At 37.5% G+C, this 20,139-nt stretch overlaps 1 protein-coding gene across 5 annotated transcripts in view; it reads left to right on the forward strand.

Moving 5' to 3' along the window:
* Positions 1 to 20,139, forward strand: part of Ankrd31 (ankyrin repeat domain 31) — a 140,001-nt gene that overhangs the window by 50,391 nt on the left and 69,471 nt on the right. For all 5 annotated transcript variants that reach the window (XM_021180848.2, XM_021180849.2, XM_021180850.2 and 2 more), the window contains 7 exons: positions 137 to 213; positions 4,886 to 5,041; positions 8,793 to 8,935; positions 13,599 to 13,743; positions 16,844 to 16,896; positions 17,746 to 19,156; positions 19,898 to 20,068. In XM_021180848.2, coding sequence (XP_021036507.1) covers positions 137 to 213; positions 4,886 to 5,041; positions 8,793 to 8,935; positions 13,599 to 13,743; positions 16,844 to 16,896; positions 17,746 to 19,156; positions 19,898 to 20,068 — 2,156 coding nt within the window. The remainder of the gene's footprint in view (positions 1 to 136; positions 214 to 4,885; positions 5,042 to 8,792; positions 8,936 to 13,598; positions 13,744 to 16,843; positions 16,897 to 17,745; positions 19,157 to 19,897; positions 20,069 to 20,139) is intronic.

Raw genomic sequence — 20,139 nt, forward strand, 5'->3', positions numbered from 1 at the left:
AATAATTATCTTCGGGGTTTCAGCTTTTTGTTAAAATTTCACGCGATTCTCCATGAATGCTTATAGAAAACATTGCAGTTATTTAATAAGTCCATTTTTTTAAAAGAATCAAGGATTCTGTTTTAATGATTGACAGTAAAAGGAAGAATATGCATTCATCCAGATTCAAGAATGAACAGATAAGGAAAAGTGAACAACTTAGAAAAAAGAATGGTGAGACATATTTTTTAATATTTCATTTCTCTAATACCTTATAGAAACAGAACTGAATAAGAGCATAATCTCAGCTTTATTGATGAGTTAACAGTTTCAGTGATGTTGTAGCATGTGTGGGGTTTGAGCTTAATGGCTCCCAGGGTGGGAGTATTTTGCATACTTCGTACTATAGAGAGCAACTAGAGAATATGTTCACATTTGTGTGTATAGCTAACACAACAAAAGACTGACAGTGCATACCAAAAATACTAGCAGAGAAAAGAAGAGGGAAAATTATTAATTTACAAGTTCTGTTTCTATATAATTCATAAGATTGAACTAAAATTTGTTACAATAAAATAATATAGAGAAATAGTTGTTAAAATAGTAGACTTGACAAAATTGAAACATGGACTATATAGGTTGCATCTGTTTTGAGTTTTTTGAATTTGGAAATAATACTCTTGATTGTATAAGAGAATGTTTATATTGTTAAAAAAATATTTCTTAAGTATTAGTGATAAAAGGTATATTATATACTAGTTACACACTACCATCCATCTATCTGTATGTGCATAGCAGATGATGTATGTATGTATGTATGTATGTATGTATGTATGGATATGTGGATGCATGGATGGGTAAGTGAATGAATGAGTTAGTGCATGGAAGGATGGGGGAATGGACAAACAGGATAGATAAAAATGATTTAAAGTTGTGGCAAAATGTTAACATTGGATCCTTTGCTTATTTTTCTTTTCTACTCAGATCAAATTCAGGGCTTCATATATGCTAGGCAAACACTCTACCACTTGGCTATATTCTTAGAACATTCATCTCTTTACATATTTTTTCTGATAATCTGAACTATTTCAAAATAAAATATAGACAAATTGAATAAGTCAAAAAGCTCTCCAAATAGTATATTTCATCTCATATATTAATAATGTAAGAGAAACTTATATATAATTATAATAATTACAGTGCTATAAAAAAGAAGATAAATACCACTTATTACAATAAACATATGTCATACCTATAAGGAGGGTTTAAAATTCCTTCTGAGGGACTAAAAGTAGACTTGAACAAATGGAAACAGGAACTGGTTCTCAGTTAGATTTAGAACTTCAGAAACTTTCTTCTCTCTCAGCTGCTTCATAAGTGCATAGGATCTCTATTAAAAGTATGTTGGGATGGGGTGCTGAGGAGTTAGGTCAGTTAGTAAAGTAATTGCCAAATGGATATCAGGACCGGAATTTAATTTCCAGCACTGCAGTGGTTTGAATAAGAATGGTCCTCCTGGGCTCATATATTTGAATATTTAGTCACCAGAGAGTGGAACTGTTTGAAAAGATTAGAAGGATTAGGAAATGTGACCTTGTTGGAATAGTTGTGGCCTTGTTGGAGGAAGTGTGTCACTGCAAGTAGGTTTTGAGGTTTTAGATGCCTATGCCAGGTACAGCCTCCCTACCAGACTGAGGATCAGGATATATCTCTCAGCTTCTGCTCCAGTGCCTTGTATGCTCCTATGTTCCTGCCATGAAGATACTGGACTAACTCTCTGAGATTGTAAGCCCACAATTAAGTACTTTGCTTTATAAGTGTTGCCTTGGTCATAGCTCCTCTTCACAGCAATAAAACAGTGACTAAGACATACACATTAAAAAAGGGAGAGACAACACCACATTCTTGTAATCCCAGCACTTGGAGGGGAAATGATGGGAAGATGTGTAGGAATTGATGGCCAGCTGTTTTGTCAAATTCGTTAGCTATAGGTTCAGTGAGAAACCTTGTCTCAAAAGCTGATTGAGCAAAGACCCTTGACATTGACCTCTGCTGACCTCCACACCTGCACATATCTTCACATGTATCACATTTACATGCACAAATATGCACACACAAAACCATACAGGTGTGCATGTGTGTGTGTATTGTGTATTGCATGCATATGAGTGTTGGTATGCATGTCTATGCAACAGTATATCAGGTGTCTAGCTTGCTCCATACTATTTCCTGGAGACAGACTCTCACTGGCCTGTAAGCTTGCTGTTTTACCTAGACAGGATGGCTAACAGATCCTAGCTGCTGGCAATTTTCTACTGACTCATTAATTTTTCTATCCCAGCCTTATTGGGTAAGGTTTCTTTGTGTTTATATGGATGTATGTGCATGTGTGCATGTGTCTATGCAGGTATGCATGTCTTTGAGTATACACATGAAAACCAAAGGCTGACGTTACACATCTTTTCCTGTTGCTCCTTACATCATGTTTTACTGAACCTGGAGCTTTCTGTTTCTGCTAAATCTACCGGCAGTCTCCACCTCCCCCACTCTATGCCTGGCTTTACATGAGTGCTAGAGAGTCAAACTCAGGCTCTCAGGCTTGTATAGCAAGTACTTTAGTCACTGAGCTATCTCCTAAGTCCAGGGTTCCTCTTCCATGGGAGCAATCTATTCAGATAATGACTCAAAGACCCCTTATGTAGATTTCTAGAACTGGTTCATTATTTTCTCATCTGTGACTCTCCACTGGGCAAATTAAATTGTAGATACAACAGCCTCCCCAAACTCTGATTCTATTTTCTAAGATTAGTGGAGTCACCTTACTTTGTAACATCCTTCCCCTGACCATTATGCTCTGAAAATTCATCTGAACAAAAAGATATAGGAACCTTGAGGCTCACGGCATTCACTCAGGGTCATAGCTCTAAACTCTAAATTTTCTTATGTTCTCAAAGAGGTCCTATGTGTATTTTATCTGTTTTTCTAGTTGTTTGTAGATTTGTCCTCCTTAAGAGGACAAATTACTGGGCATGAGTGTCTTCTACCACTTAGTGTTCACTGAAAATTTGTTTTTGCCTTGTGTCTTCATTTGCTTCTTTTGATAAATTACTTAAGTATAATAGCAAAGCAAGTACAAAGCAAGCCCCAGTGTTTCTTTGTAGATATATGTATTATGTGGGGTGGATGTGTGTATTTCAACATAAGGACAGTAGTCTCTAATGTTAGCAATTAGGTTGGTATTTTTATCTTTCTTTCCCTATTTTTCCCCTTTCTTATACTAAGACCTAATAGAGGCAGCAAAATAAAAGGCGAATAAATGAAATAAATTTTAGATTAATTTTAAATTAAGACAAAATTAAGACCAAAAGTCCTCTAGTTCTTAGTTCCCTTTATAAGGTTCTTATTGCTTGCTAGGTAGCCCAGGGTGGTCTGGAATGTGCTATAAATTTAAGCTAGTCTGGAGTATGTGGTTCTTCTTCAGCTTTTCTTCCTGCTGGGTTACAAGACTATGACCATTTCTGCTTCTTCATTATCAAGTTCTTATATGGGATGGAGGGAAGCAGTTAACTAGATCAAACTTAGAAAAGCTATCATTGAAACTATCTGGAAATTCAGGAAATCCACTGAGTATCATCCCCAGGAAATGACTGGGTTTGAAGAATACTCGAGAGGACTAAGTTTTAGTATTCTAAGAGGCACAGTTGAGAGTTAGTAGTTGCTTTGTGTCATCTGGAAATTATTTTAAACATGTCTATCATGACTTAGCAAATCAAAACTATTGCCAAAAAATGGAGATTATCATTCTCTCCTTGATCTGAGGCTAGTTGTTTTCATTTAAGAGAAAATTTAACAAGATGGGAGAGATGGCTTAGAGGTTAAAAACACTGGCTGCTCTTCCAGAGGACCCAGATTACATTCCTAGCACCCATAGGGCAGTTTACAGTTGTCTGTAACTCCAGTCTCGGGATCCAGTTGCCTCTTCTAGCCTCTTTGGCACCAGGCCCATAAGTGGTACACATGCATGCTGGCAAAACACCCATATAAGTGAAAATTAAAAATTAGATAATTTAATAATTATAAAATTTAGCTATTCTATTTCTGGGGTTAGATTTAGTATCTCTCTCATGGCACAGAGATATTCTCATAGCCTTATAAGACATGTTGTATAGTAACATTAAGTGTAATAATATATCACTTAAGCAGATTTGTAAGATAATGGTCTATAGAGAGAAGGATTGTTTTGGCCCATAGATTTGGAGGGTCCAGTCCATGAATGATCAGACCCATGATGAGGCAGCACACCATAGCAAGAGCACTTGGTGTAATACATCTGTTTATATCATGGGCAGGAAGCAGAATAGAGGGCTCCACTGTGCCCTTTGCAAACATGAAGACATGCCTCTGGTATCCTGACCACTTCTCAAGTGCTCTACCATCATAGTAACTATGGACCTTTGGGGATGTGCAGCTAGATAATAGAGAAGATATTAAATAATTCTAGATTTAAATAATTATTTTTCCAGAATTTTTAGGAAAATCTGTCATCTTTTATGAGCACTTTCATAAGGTTTTAATTAATATAGTACTCATCAGGAGTTTTAGTTTACTTCAAATATTTAAAAACTAACATATTTTTATATATTTTGTGTTTAGATAACATTACAATAAGACTAATGGATAAAGTATTCTTTAATAACATAATACACCCACTTCTAATATTGACTAGATTTATCGTATTCTGTTTCTCTCAAATTTGTTGTTGTTTTCAAGACAGGATTTCTCTGTGTAGTCCTGGCTGAACTCGCTTTGTAGACCAAGCTGGCCTCAAACTCAGAAATTTTGCCTGCCTCTGTCTCCTGAGTGCTATGATTAAAGGTATGTATCTTTGTTCTTTCTCTCATTTTAGAAACAGGAGAGATGGAAAAAATGTGTCTTTGTACCATAAACCGGAGAAACATTTTCGGAGAGAATTTACTGTATAAAGCTGCTCTCCATAATGATGTTGATCTAGTTCGCTGTTGCATAAAAAATGGTGGAAGTGTCAATCAGCCAAGTTACGCTGGTAAGCGAGGGTTCCCACCCACAGTTGTCGAGAGAGTCATTTGTAGTCTTGGCTAAATTGTGACAAAGTGAGCCAAAGGCAGTATGCTCTCCAGTGATTATGTAGCCTGCCAGTATCTTCCAAGAGACAGAATGAGATGAGTGCTGGAAGAATATTACGTTTCTCATTAACGATGTCAAGTGGTTGTGTGCAGTGGAAGGATGTGTTTACAGTAGGAAGGGGGATTCCTGAGGGGTAGCATTGCAAGGCCAGGGCTGAGACCTAACCATGAATGGAGGGAAGATGAGACCAAAACTTGGAGGGACTGATGTTAACTAAATCTCAAGGGAAAAATCACCATAATGTCATAGATACAGAAGGACTAATGGCTAGAGAAATAGAGAGAATAAAGTAGAGGGTAGATAGAAAAGTAGAATAAAGATGGCTAGAGAAATAGAGAGAAATAGAAGTAGAGTGCAGAAAGAAAACAGTCCTTCCTTGTGGCTGACTATAGTGCAGCCTTCCTTCTGGTGATAATCTTCCGTGCTATGTGTGTGGGTGCACTGAACAACACTGGGGCAACGATAAGAGTGATTATAAAGATACTTGTATGTTAGTGCACAGAACATAATGGGCCAGCCTTGGAGTGTTTTGGATTATTTATACTGTTTCTTTTTTTTTTTATGGATTTTTCTATTTGTTAAACAGTGCAAACTCTGGTCATAAACGATGGAATAGTACAGCCCATGTGTGGGGCGTGGGTGTAGGGGAAGAGGGGGACTGGGAGAGAGTGCCCGCGTCCTGCCAGAGTTCTTGTGCTCTGGGCAGGCGGACACGGGAGGACTGCTGGACACTTTACACTGGGCCCCCAGGATGGGTATCTGGCTGTGTGAAGCCACTGACCCCACTCGGTGGGGGGTGGACGAGGGGCAGCCCCCGTACCAGGTTCTTAGTCTCCAGCACCCACGCTGGATACAGCAGAGGAGATGAGAACAAAATAGGGGCCCCAGGGCGACACCAGGCCTCAGAGATACAGGAAGAGGGCAGAGGGAAAGAGGTTCCCACGCAGGTGAGAGGCCTTAGGCCGAGCCTTGAGGAACAGATGAATCTATGGTTTGGGAGCTTTATTGTAGAAAGGCAGGGGGAAAGAGAGAAGGTAAAAGAGAGAGAGACCAGCCATGGCCAAGAGGAGAGAAGGGGGAAAAGGAGAGAGAGAAAGAGAAAAAGAGAAAAAGAAAGGTAAAAGCTTAGAGAGAGCTTAAGAGAGGACGAGGAGAGAGAGTAAGAGGGAGAGTAAGGAAAGTAAAAGCTTAAGAGAGTGAGGAGGGGCCAAGCAGCCCCTCTAATAGTGGGCTTATCCTGTTATTGCTAGGTAACTGGAGAAGAATCTAGCCTGAAGGTCAGAAGCTTGGGACTACTAGTCACATGCCTCTCTTGTTGGGACTATGGAGTCGATAACTTTGACAGCAGCCAGGGGTCCAGGAGACATGAGAGAACGCCTACCGTCCCACGTAGGTGGGAATTACCACCACCAGGGTTTATCGGAGTTCAAACCTCAACTCGACTGGAAATCAGGCTGTCTGTGCATAGCCCATTGTCCCACACCCATGGTCAAGAAGGTGCTCCTCCAGTACTCAAAATAAGAAGGCCTGGGCTTGCAATGTAGTGATAGTTTAACGAGATTTTAAAAATTTTTATTAGATTTATTTATTGATTCAGTGTATGTATGCATGAGTGTGGGCACATATGCACATAAAATCACGCATGTGCACACTTGTAGCAGCAAAATATGTAAACATCATAGGAAAAATTGTGGATGTCTGTTTTCTCTGACTGTGTGAGAGCCCAGGATTGAACTTGGGTCAACAACTTTAGCAGCAAGCAGCTTTACCTGCAGAACTCTCTCTCTAGTCCTTAATCTTAAGATTAATAACCAGGATTCTGTAAACCTTACTCATCTGCTTGCAAGAGCATTTACTCTCTTGATTTTAAGAGATTTATCATTCTTTCTTCAATACTTACTGTGTCTTGAATTAAGGCATAGCTCTTGATGCAGTCAGGTTTGACTTTATGGATTTCCCCATTATGCCTTAATTTATTTTATTGTCTGTTTTCTTGTGCCAATGCCATCCTTGCTGGTTGTCCCTTCCGTGTCTTCAGCCAATTACCTCACTGCCCCAAGCACTTCCGTGACCTCATGAATTACTTACCCTTATTTTATTTTCCAGGCTTTTTGAATTCTTACTAAGTTTTCCTTTCTACTTTGCATCCTACCTCAATTTTTATTCCTTGCTATCATATTCTTCAGTCAGAGAGAGCAGTGTTTCCACAAGGGTAGTCAGCAAGTCATTTTATCAGAAATTACCTACAATACTTGTTTTAAAATGCAACCTGTCTCTGTCTGTCTGCCTGCCTGCCCCCCACTTGTGTGTGTGTTAACATAGACAAATGTATTTTAGCAAGTTGATCCAATTATTTTTATGCTTATGAAACAAGAACTATTGGCACAATACTATAGAAATCAGTTTAGGATACCTTACAGCTAAAAATGGGATTACCTACATTGTGTTTAAGAATGTAGATCTCATATGCAGTTTGATTGTTGGTGCTTCTGGATATGGCAGTTACAACAGCATAGGAAAGGTGCATGTCACTAACCCTCAAGAGACTGGAGGCCCCAGGGAGTTTAGAGATCAGGTGGGGTGGGGGCAAGGGGGATGGGGACATCCTTGTGGAAACGAGTGTGGGGATGAGGTATGGGATGTGGAACAGTTGGAGAGTGGAGGGGGTGATAAGATCTGGAGTATAAAATTAATTAATTAATTAATTAAAAACAGTATAAAAGCTGATCTGTTCTGTTGGGTCATTATTTTGATCTGGGTGGATATACTATTCCTGGCAACAAGGATGAAGGGTTTGTTGGTTATTAGTGTATTCCTTGAAACCTGAATTACGGTTTTATACCCAGGCAAGGTACCTCTTAGGGTTTGCTTTTTTAAATTAATTTAGTTTTTATTTATTTTTTTATTAATCATTTTATTCATTCACATTTCAAATGATAATCTCCTTCCCATTTACAGCTCCACAAAGTCGCCCAAACCATCCCCCTCCCCCTTCTATCCCCTCTCCCCTCCCCTCACTCTGTGAGGGTGCTCCTTCACCCACTCCTGCCTCACCCTTCTAGCATCCCCCGATGCTGGGGCATCAAGATCATTATGTATCAGAGGATGACTTTGAAACTTTATATTCTTTTGTTCTTACCTCCCATATTCAGAGACTACAGGCATCCACAACCATGTCTGGCCTTATGTAGTGTCAGAGCTTGAATCCAGGTCATTGTGCATGCCAGACACACAATATAAATTCAGCTACCTTCCCAACCATCCTTGAATCCACTAAATAATATAAAATACTCTATAGAGATGTTATATGACTTTATGTTAGACTATTAAAGAAACTGTTTAAAATTAGAATGTTTTAAAATACATATTAGTTTTAATTGCATATGTGTATGTGTGTATATGTCTGTGCAAAGGTTATGTGCATGTAAGTGTTAAGTGCCCATAAAAACCAGATGAGGGCATTGGGCTCCTAAGAGCTAGAGTTATAGGTAGTTATGAGCTGCCCAGTGTCCAAGTCTTCTGCAAGAATAGTATGTGCTCTTGATCACTGAGTTAACTCTCTGGCTCCTAGAATTGTTTTGCTTTTTTAAAAGAGAAGGCTTGAAATATTATTAAGATATAAAATACAAAATGTCTTTCTTGTATAATAGGGTGGACAGCACTTCATGAAGCTAGTGTAGGAGGATACTATCAAGCAGTAAGTGAACTATTAAAGGGTGGAGCAGATGTGAATGTCAAAGGAAAGTACCAGATTACTCCCCTGCATGATGCGGTGATGAACAGACATTACAAGGTACTACTGCTTTTGTCTATAGAGTATACACAGTACTTGTAAATGGAGACAACCCCTGTTACCACACAATAGGAAAGCAAGTTTCAGTTTCAGTTCCTTTACTAATGAACACCCTGAATTTTATTAAAATTTACCTTGTGATACTTATCATTATGACCAATATGGTGAAAGCCATTTTGTACTTTTTTTGGTGTTATATTTTACTTGTTGGTTTGAAATTCAGTCTTGATATTATTGTTCAGACTGGCCTTGAACTCAAGGGATCTTCCTACCTCAGCCTACTGAATAGCTTAGATTAGAGAAACACGCCATTTTAGCATACTATTTATATAAACCATACAGAACATTTTTTGTTATGTAGTATGTTTTCACTGTGTATTCCTTTAAAGCTCTTCTCAAGCAATGATTCAAAGGTTTTCAAAGAATTTTTTTTCGATAACGTGTTACACAATGATGTCCAGTTTACTAGAAAGCCAATATAGCTTCGTGGACTCTAGTGGAACATCCAAAATCATCACAGGCCAGGAGAATCCTAGAGTTAATCATAGTCACCTGTGTGGTTATACCACTGTTTAAAGCCAAATACCAAAAATTTCATTCAAGTCAGTGAAAATATTAAGCAAGATAATGACTCCAGTATTCATGGTTTATCTCAGAAACTCCAGGCACTATATTAGAGGATTAAAATGTTGCTGAAGATGTCTGTTTCTCATCCTCCTGCTTCTTGTTTTTTGCCCTTCTTGTCCTCCTCTTCCTCCTCCTTCTCCTCCTCCTCCTCCACCTTCTTCTAGTGTTAATACACCCCCACTCTCTGAAGCTACCTGTTTATTTTAGGTATGAAAAGTTATTTCAAGTTAAAAACTTATAGGGTAAGAAAGGGGTTTAATCAACTGACTGTGGCACAATCTTTTCTTTGTATTTTTTTAGAATACCAGAAAGAGGCTTACAGGAGTCAGGCATATTTATTCATCGTACTTAAGGAGAATTTATAGAGTTTTGCTTATTTTGATAATATACACCATTTGTAGAAAACTGAGGAAAGAGAATTCCACATGGGATATAGTTTAATGGTGACACTATGACAGTCCCTGTCCTTCACCTTTTTTTCAAAGATGGCTGCCAATCTCCTTTCTCCCAACCAAGCCCTTCACAACTGTTTATCTGATTACTATTATTTAGTTCTAACTTTTTCCAGACATCAGACAGTATATTTTCTTTTATGTTCCCCCTTTAAAACATAAGATAATGCTTTTTAACATTCATCCATGTTGTATTTTGTTAAGTAGTTGATATCTCTTTATTCCTGAGTAATATTCCGCTCCAAGGTCACCTGAATTGTGGTCTTGGCTTTTATGAGTAAAACTGCCATCAGTGTTCCAAAGTAGAATGTCAGATGGTGAAAATCCATAGGTCAGTTTTAAGATCAGTCCACAAATTCTTTAATACTCCCTCAAAAGATTCCCAGTTCCCATCCAAAGATTACCATTATTAGTTATTATTTTTGATGACTTGCTTCTAGCACACAAGACATGGCAGTAATAGCAGTGTGTGGTTTCTATGATTATGTTAAAAGATACTGGAGCTTCTTATGATTCTCTCTTGACTCACTGACTAGAGAAGGCTAACTCTTCTCTTCTACAGACACTCGAGCAGCTGTCAGGAGCAGCCCATGTGGCAGTGATTGTTGCTCCTGCCTATAAACAGGTTACCCACACAGTTTAGAAAAGGTTTCTATGACTATGCATTCAGCTAACAACCCGGCTACCCAGGCCATTCTCAAATTCTTGATTTAGAGACTCTGCGATTGTAAGTTTACATTGTTATCCTAAGCCACTGAATTTTGAGGTGATTTTTTTTTTTTTTTGGTAGCAGCAGTTATTGAACAGACAATCTAAATGTAGATTTTAAATAGTAAGAACATTCAGGGAAAGTTTTCTTAATTTGCCACCATTTAAAGTTCCTATCTGGAGTTTTTAATCTGAATGTATGAAGAATCAGTTATAAATTCTTTGGCTTCTTCCTGTGACTGGCTTATATGTAAACTTCAAACTACTGTTGCTTTGTGTTTGTTGATATCATTAACTCTCCATTTGTGGTGGTTTGAATATGCTTAGCCCATGGGAAGTGGCACTATTAGGAGGTGAGGCCATATTGGAGAAGGAATAGTCTTGTTAGAGGAAGTGTGGTACTGTGGGAGTGAGTTTTGAGACCCTCTTCCTAGTTTCCTGGGAGACAGTCCTTTCCTGGCTGCAATTGGATCAATATGTAGAATTCTCAGTTCCTCCCACATCATGTCTGCCTGCGTACTGGCCATGCTTCCTGCCATAATGATATCAGACTGAACCTCTGAAAGTGTAAGCCAGCCCCAATTAAATATCCTTTATAAAAGCTGCCTTGGTCATGGTGTCTCTTCACAGCAGTGGAAACCCTAAGATGCCATTGTAAAAGTAATTTTAAGAAAGACTTGTCACATTGATGATTCTTAGTAATTTTTAAAGGATTTGTTTTTCTCCTACACATTACCTCTTTATTTTTTTTTTTACTGTAATGACCCACAAGAGATATTTGTTGACACCCATGCTGATTAAGCTAATTAAAAGGTTTAAGTTCTATTTATTTATGGCCAGACCAAGAGCAAGCTTGTGTCTCTGAAGAGTTTTTTGGTGTCCGTGCTCAGGGGTGTGCAGAGTTTTTAAAGAAGAACCCACAAAGACCATCATTTGCATCAAACTTAGATGAGGGTCAGAGTAACCTTGAAACATTCATTCCTGGCAGAGCATTGCAGTTATTTTAGACATAATGTGCCTGTTACTTTTGGTGAATACATCTGGACCATGGTCAAGACCATGAAAAGCTCAGATGTGTTGCCAAGGCAAATGGGTCTGTTGAGAGTAGTGGACTGAGAACTGTCTAAGAGCAAAATGAAGTCAAAACAGCCCACTTGAAATAAAGTCTTCAGATGATTACAGTAGTAGTAATGAGTAAATATTAGCAGAATCTTGGGGTTAGTGAAAGTGTCTAGTGCCGGGAACGTTACTGGACTGTGGTAGTCTCTGTCTCCAGGGACTGTCAGCAGTGCTGTTGCTGCCATCATCTTTGCCTCTTAGAACATTGATGTGAGTCTCAGTGCACCATTATTTCAGATCAACTGAAACCATGTCTTTGTGCAAGCTGAGCAGACTGTTACTGTTGGTCTTTATTTCTTTGTAAATTAACTTCCAGGACTTAGATTTTTCTTTTATTTTAATTGAATTCGTTTTTTAATAACTACAGGTACCATGCACCCTTCTGCCTTCACAGCTTAAGATAAAAATATGAAACAAAATATTAGCTATAGATAACATACCTCAAATCACCATCTAAGCTAACTTCTAGTTTAAGAAATCATAGAAAAATAAATAGTTGTTTTCACAAACTCTAAGATGCTAAGTGCATCACTTTAAGATGGACTTATCAGGATATCTGTAAGAAAAAAATTGTGTAATCATTACAAAAAGTGAGTACTTAAAAAGAGGTATGTGAGCCACGATTGGAACATGTGTTTTGGGACAGTTTGGAACACGTGACTATGCACTAGATACTAGATGAATGGTACTAGTTATATATGGTTGGTTACTGTCTAAGCTATAGTATAACACTATAATCATGGTCGTGTGAGGGGTCTTAGAAGAGCACCCTTAAGTACTTAGAGGTGAAAGGTCACTGTGTTTACAACCACTTATTTTAAAAGCTACTCATTTCTGGTTGTACTTATACTTACATACATACCTATATTTATACAGACACCTGTGGAGTGTGTGTGTGTGTGTGAATAAAGTAGGAGAAATGTCCATTTTTGATCAAAAAAAGATATAAGTGTCTGTTGTATTCTTGTTTGTTTTTGACACAGTGTGTATTTTTACGTAGCCCTGATTGTCCTGGAACTCATTATTTAGACCAGGTTAGCCTCAAACTCATAGATCTGCCTCTACCTCCTGAATGCTGGGATTAAAGGTGTGTGCCAACATGCCAGGCTTTCAATGCATTCTTGTTTCAGTGTTTTGCAAGATTGAAAGTTTTTGAAGTAAAATATCAGGGGAAATTATCTGTGAAGAAAGGACTAATGGGATTCATTTTTAAAATCTATTCATTGACATATAATTGATATGCGCTAAAATTGAATCATAAGAAGTGTACAATTAATTGGATTTGGTCTAGTCAAAAATTTGGTAATTATCACTGTGTTATCTTTTTCAATATGTTTTTTAATACAAAAGAAAAACCTTTATTATTTAGCTGGCATTCCTTCTTGACCCCCAATTCTGGGGAATCATTATTGCTGTTTGTCTCATGATGAGACCAAAGTTGTAGGCCTTGAGGAGAAAGACAAAGGAAAAGTAGCATTCCCACACAGCCAACATGTCAGTGCTTCACCCATCTTCTTTTTTTCTTCTCTTTTCTCCCTTCTTCCTGTTTCTTTTTAGTTCTTTGTAAGAATAAGAGTTTCTATTTAAACAAATTATGACTCAGTACCAGTTACTAATGATACTTATTGGGCAGAGATTCTATAGATAACCCAGTATTGTTGAACTGAATGTTTGGTGGTGTTTAAAGTTATGTGCTAGCCCACATTTATAATAACATACCTTTGTCTGGATTCTTTATATTAACAATATTTTGCTAGGTGGCAGAACTACTTCTTATGAGTGGAGCTGATCCATTATTTAGAAGTGACCATGGGACATGTGCTTTAGATGAGGCCAAAGATTCATTTATGGAGAATCTTCTTATGAAATATATTCCTCAACAAAAAAAATGTCACCTATCAGGTAAGAGTGAAGTCTCTGTTACAGTTGGTCATGTTGATAGAATTGTAGAACTTGAACTTAGAATTGTGGAAACTGAATTCATTTCTCCTACAACTTTTGAAAAAGTACATTCAGTGATGCCTTTGTTCCACTCTTTTATTAAAGCTCGCTGCTTGTTTGCAATTGTACATAAGAAAAGGACCCTAAAATAAAAAGAAAGATCCTGCTTTTCCTCCAGCATTGTAAATAGTTAAGAATCCTTCTGTAGGCCAGGTATAGTGGTGCACACCTTTAATCCCAACACTTAGGAGGCAGAGACAAGATCTGCTTAGATCTCACATATGTGAAATTTTAATTTAAGAATTTCCAAGAGATAATTCTTTCAGAGGCCTTGAGTATTATTACCTTTAATAACTAAAGCTTATCTTTTCATAATTTCTCTTTGTACACAGGAAAATTAATCTGAGAATCCTTCTAGTACAGTTCTTTTCCCTCTTATCCAAAGGAAGCTTAAACTGGCAGTGAAAATCTAATCTCTGCTAAAGCTCTGCCTCTCCCTGGAGAAAGAAAGGCAACTACTCCTGTTATATCAGTTTCGTGATAGAATAAGGGTTCTTCTGTAACAATTCTTTTGTGGTCAACAATTATTTTAAGGCTAAAAATGGAGGGATTTTTGCCAGAATAGCACAATAATAAAAAGAAACGCTGAGAATCCAGGCTTTGGAGATTAGACGTAAAAGCAGTTTCAATGATCCAGGCAGCAGGGATCTGTAGCCTCACTTTAGAATGCTGCCCATCAGACATGTGTTAGAGCGCTAAACACTGCCCACCAGCATCACTCCTTGAAAGAGTCCGCTTTCTGCAGAAACTTACTCCCTTCATTCCTGTCTTCCTCCTTCTCTCCCTTTTTTTCTTTTTTCCCTCCCTCTCTTTCATTTATTCTTTCACTCATGGCTTAGTATATTTTATGTACCAGTTGCATGCATAACACCTAATAATACAAAATGAATTTAAAATAAATGAGTAGCAAACAGTTATAGTGAAGAATGTAATAAGGAAATGATTAGATCCCATGCGACTAAATTAAAAAGGGAGTACCCAGGCTTCTTCAAAACATGATATACAAACATCATGGCTAGTGATTGTTATCAGGAGCCTCTTGATAGCTCTGCTAGGGAAGCTCTACTCTTGATATAAATTGTTTCCCATAATAATGAAAGTATACTTCCTTCCCAACTGGATTGTATTTAATATAAGGCAGTTTTTGTGATTAATGTTGAGTGTATATAAGGGGCTAAATATAGCATTCTGATTCTTGGTCATGAGACTGATTCTTCTTTATAGATAGATTTTATTATATTGTATGTAACCTTTTATTTTATGAGCTTTTTCTTTTTTAAACTATTATTATCATTCCTCAATATTTTTCTACAGTCCAGTCATTGTCCTCCTCCTAGTCCATCCTCCAAGAGTTCCTTATCCCATTCCTTCTCCCCCATCTCCAAGAAGATCTCCCCTCCAGAATTTTATGTCTACAATTTTAATTAAAATTTTTTTTTCCATTTTAAAAAATGGATCAAAGGGCTGGGCAGTGGTGGTACACACCTTTAATCCCAGCACTTGGGAGGCAGAGGCAATTGGTTTCTGAGTTCGAGGCCAGCCTTGTCTACAGAGTGAGTTCCAGAATAGCCAGGATTACACAGAGAAACCCTGTCTCAAAAAAACAAAAGAGAAAAAAAAAAGGATCAAAAATGGATTACATGCAGGACATGTAACTAAGTGCTATTGACTGTGTACTGAGACCTAGACCAAAATGTCTCATTTTTATAATAAAAAGAAAACATCACTGAATTTCTAAAGTGTGAGTTATATTGCTTAGCTTTATCTTGAGCCCTTGAGTTCAAGCCATCGTCTTGGCCCAGGCTCCTCAGTAGCTGGGACTACAGACATATGACCTGGTGCTGCTTTCACTCATTCCCAGCGGCCACAGAGCAGCAAGTCAAGTTCTTTAGAGCAGAGCTCACTCTCAGAAACCTAATCACATTAGAAGAGACAAACAATAACTTGTTGATAAAAGTATATTGAAGCAGATGATTAAACCAGTCTTATTTCAAGGCATATAAAATTGCAAATAAAATGTTCAGCTAGAAACAAAAGTTTATAAACTATGACATTTGCTTTGATGGTGTGCATAATTGCTTGACTTACTAATTTTGTAATGAGACTTTTTTTTCCTGGAAGTGTTTTCTCCAGAATTTTTTCTCCAAATCATGAAGCATTGGTCACTAATGCCCCTCCTCTAATATAATTCCTGGTTCTCTAACAAAATGACATAAGAATTTTGCCTATGCATGAAGAAATTTCCTTCATGCAAAGGAATTCTTAATCTTTCTCCTTAGTACTTGGCCTTTGTTCTTTCTTTGTGAGAGAATTTATCAATTTATTATGCTTTAGCAGGTGATTTGACTATTTCTGAAGCCTGAACATTTGAATTCTGTCATTCATTAGCATCCTATTTCCCAATATAATGTGAATTTTGTCTTAAGAAATATATATACATATATATACACACACACACACACACACACACACACACACACACACACATATATATATATATATATATACTTCTAGAAGACATTTTTAAATTTCAGTTGAAGTGGGCTTTGTTTTAATTTTTGTTTTGAAATGCTAGGGATCAAATGAAAGCCTGTTTATATGCTAGGTCAACACTCCTCCCTGAAGCTTATAATAAATATTGGAAACTATATAGTCATGTTGTAATTTAAAACATTTTCATGATTTCACATATTCCCTCTATTTTTAAATTCTTATTTATTTTTAGTGTGTGTGTGTGTGTGTGTTCATGTGTGTGAACCCAGGTGTGGGCTAGGTGGATATGTGGAAGGCAGAGGACAGCTCTGGCTCTGGGGAATAGTCCTGCCCACTGTGGGATCCAGGGCTTGAATTCAAGTCACCAAGCCTGAGTACAAACCTGCTGGCCACACCCTCCAGGTTCTTTGTGTTTTTCTTTTTTTCATGCCAAAAAACTTTCAGGTTTAGAGATCTAGAGTATATTTACTGGAAACTGTTTCTCTTATTTTTCTCCTTTTGTTTGCAGCTCAAAGGAATAGTACTGACCCAGCACATGTAGAAGATATGTTTCAGAACAAGGTATAACTGTATTTAGTCATGAATGCTTTTGTAGGTCTGTACCTGCTGTTTTTTATAGGTTACCAGAGGGAAAGAAAGACTGTGAAACCTAGTCAGGTAAGTGACTTTACCTTTGGTTTAAGGCACTTTGAATAATTGCATGAGATAGCAGAAGGTTCCAACCTCTTAGTGTGAGAAGTACTTAAGTAAGTGAATATTCTAGCGGGGTGTACTATAAGCCATTTCCTTTCTGTTGCTCTTTCTAGGGGCTGGTATATATTTGATGGTGTGGGTGTTCACTCTTCACCTGGTGTTAAGATGCATGGCCAGTCAGAAGCAATGTTCTTGTTTACTCTTAATATCTCACAGTCAGGTTTCCAGAGACTCCATTGTAGAAGTCATCTTCTTGAATTTTTAAATCCTACCCTCCACTGCCCTATTTACATTTCTTTCTTTTTTTCCTTTCACTCAATGATATTTTTATCCTGCAGTAGATATAATTTAACCCTTTTTTCTTTCTTTTTTTTTTTTACAATTTTTTATTAGATATTTTCTTCTTTTACAATTTCAAATGCTATCCCAAAAGTCCCCTATACCCTCCCCCGACCTGCTCCCCAACCCACCCATTCCCGCTTCCTGGCCCTGGCCTTCCCCTGTACTAGGGAATATAATCTTTCTTCTAGATGGCAAGGGAAAAGACTTCCTTAATTCTAGTCCTTGCTATGTGATAGTTGGAAGAGGATAATATCTTGAAAATGCTTTGGCAATGATCTCTTTACAGTGTCTTATGTAGATCTCATGCAGATTCATAGATCTGCAGCTGGAATTAAAGCTAACCATGGTTTTTGTTTGTTCTGCTTTCTTTTATAGAAACCAAAATTAAGTTCTAATAATTATACTGAGTTTATTTGTGATGAAAATTTTAATAGACAAGAACCAGGACATTTAGAAATCAATAAAGGAAGCAACAATTTACTTATGAGTGAAGAGTATGTATGTGAACATTGCCAGAAAGATTACAATACTACAACATTTGGCAAGTCCAATCTAAACAGTGTGAAAAATAGCCGAACTAATGTGTCTAAAAGAAAAGGACAAAGAAATAGACAACAAAAAAAGACTCAAGTAGATGATAGAGACTGCAATTTAAGTCAGAAAATAGGTACTTCTTCTTTCAGGAGAACGAGTAAATTACTCACTCAGCAACAGCATGCTGTCCAGACTCTCAGTGACCTTCCAGAAGAGTCATTTGAACTTTCTACCACAACTCTGTCAAGCTTGGAAAATGGTATAGGTTATAATGAGGCTTGTTTGGTTTCCAAAACGTCAGATACCCATGTCCTGGATTCATCAGATGGTCAGGAATTAGAGTCCATTGATCAAACTGAAGCTGCTTCTGTCTCTGAACTTCCATCATATAAAGAAATAAAATTATTACCTGTAACTACAGATCAACAACCTCACACTAACCAAGAGCAGTATAATAGCCCATATAAGTCCCTTGGAAACAATAGCTCAAATGAAAAAGTTAAAGCCATTAATAAATGGGAAGATTCTTTCTTCTCCTTCATAAAGGGACGCTCTGCTGACAGTGATAGTGATTGCCACACCTTGGACAAGTCCATAGCCTCTCCAAAGGAGGGCATGAGCCACGATCATCACGAAGAGATAATGACAGGTCAAGAAGTAGATTCTCAACAGTGTCTATCTTCTGAAAACTATTTTTCACAAGAAAATGACCTAAAAGTTCATTCCCTAACTACACACCCACAAGAGGAAGCTGTTAATTTTTGTGATTCAAATTTAATTTCTGTACAACATACTCCAGATTATAAAAACTGTTTTCATGAAATTTCTTTTGATAACTCATATGCCAAAACTGAGCAAAGTTCTACATCTTGTACAAGACCACCTTCAACACAGAAAGTTTCACCATTGACCGTTGAAGTGGAGCTATTAAAAGGATTGCAGGATTCCCTAGCCCACAGAGACTCAAGTCCTTTAGTAAATCAGGCTGGTATACATAGTGTGGAAAAGAAGCAAGACACTGACAAGAATTATACCAAGAAAGGCCCAAACACAAGTTCTTCAACTAGCCCTTTACCAACAGTTGCTCATTCTCAAGTAATAGAAATAACTAAAGCTGAAACGAGGAGAGAAGACCTTCCAGGAAATGAGCCCATAAATAATACAGATTTTTATTCCACTGACATAAATAAAGAATTGGCCAATTCCTCACAACTTAACCAAGGAAAGGAGAAGGAAATTGTTCGTAAATCAGGTATCAATATTTCTCAATACGTACATTTCTTATAGATCTCCCTCTGTTTAAATTTACAGCTGAATTCTATTTACCCTTTAGCCCAGCTGAAAAGCATGAGGGCATCACCTGAGTCATGATTTGGGAAGCTGATAAGCTCAGAAGGTATTTGTGCTTGATTTGCAGTTAAGAGGCCTAGGCCCTACCATCTGGGCTAGCCAGACATCTCTATTATTTGCTTTGAAAGTCAAACTGTTATTATCAAAGAGGGTTGCTAAACTGATACCAGTGAAAGCTAATGAACAATCTGTCCACCGATTTTTATATCTCTCTTGAATTTTTTGTTTGCTTGTTTGTTTTTCATTTTTTTCAAGACAGGGTTTCTCTGTGTTGCCCTGACTGTCCTAGAACTCACTCTGTAGACTAGGAAACTCAGAAATCTACCTGTCTCTGCCTCCCAAGTGCTGGGATTAAAGGAGTGCACCACCACTGCCCAGTTTATATCTCTTTAACAAGCCACTAATTTAGTATTCAAACCTTAATGTCGTTTTCATAACAGAAAATTAGGAGCTCCATGGATTTCAGCTAGTGTTATCTCCATTAGCACTGCAACCAGCACACTCAGTTTGCTCTGTAGAAACGTTTGAAGGGCTCCTAATAAGCAGTTCTTCTTGAAACTGAAACTCTGGAAGAACGGAATTTTTTTTTTCTTGTCGTATAACCAGTAAAAGGAACTAAGTCTATAATCTGCTTGTGTTTCAGATGTGGAATTAACTCATAATGACAGTGAAGCAGAAAGAACTTTTAAAAGTTGTGAGGAGAAAAAGAAAAACATGGACTCTGAAACTCACAGTCCTTGTAATATCCAAGAACACAGAAAAGACCAGAATTTCAGAAAAAGAAAATGTTCCTTGAAAGCTCCCTGCAGCCAAGGTTTGTATAAATCTTTTTGTCAAATTTTTGGAATTAAGCCTTGTTATCAACTGTACTTCAAATAATTCCTA

Source organism: Mus caroli, chromosome 13 (assembly GCF_900094665.2).
Source record: "Mus caroli chromosome 13, CAROLI_EIJ_v1.1, whole genome shotgun sequence".
Lineage (NCBI taxonomy): Eukaryota > Metazoa > Chordata > Mammalia > Rodentia > Muridae > Mus > Mus caroli.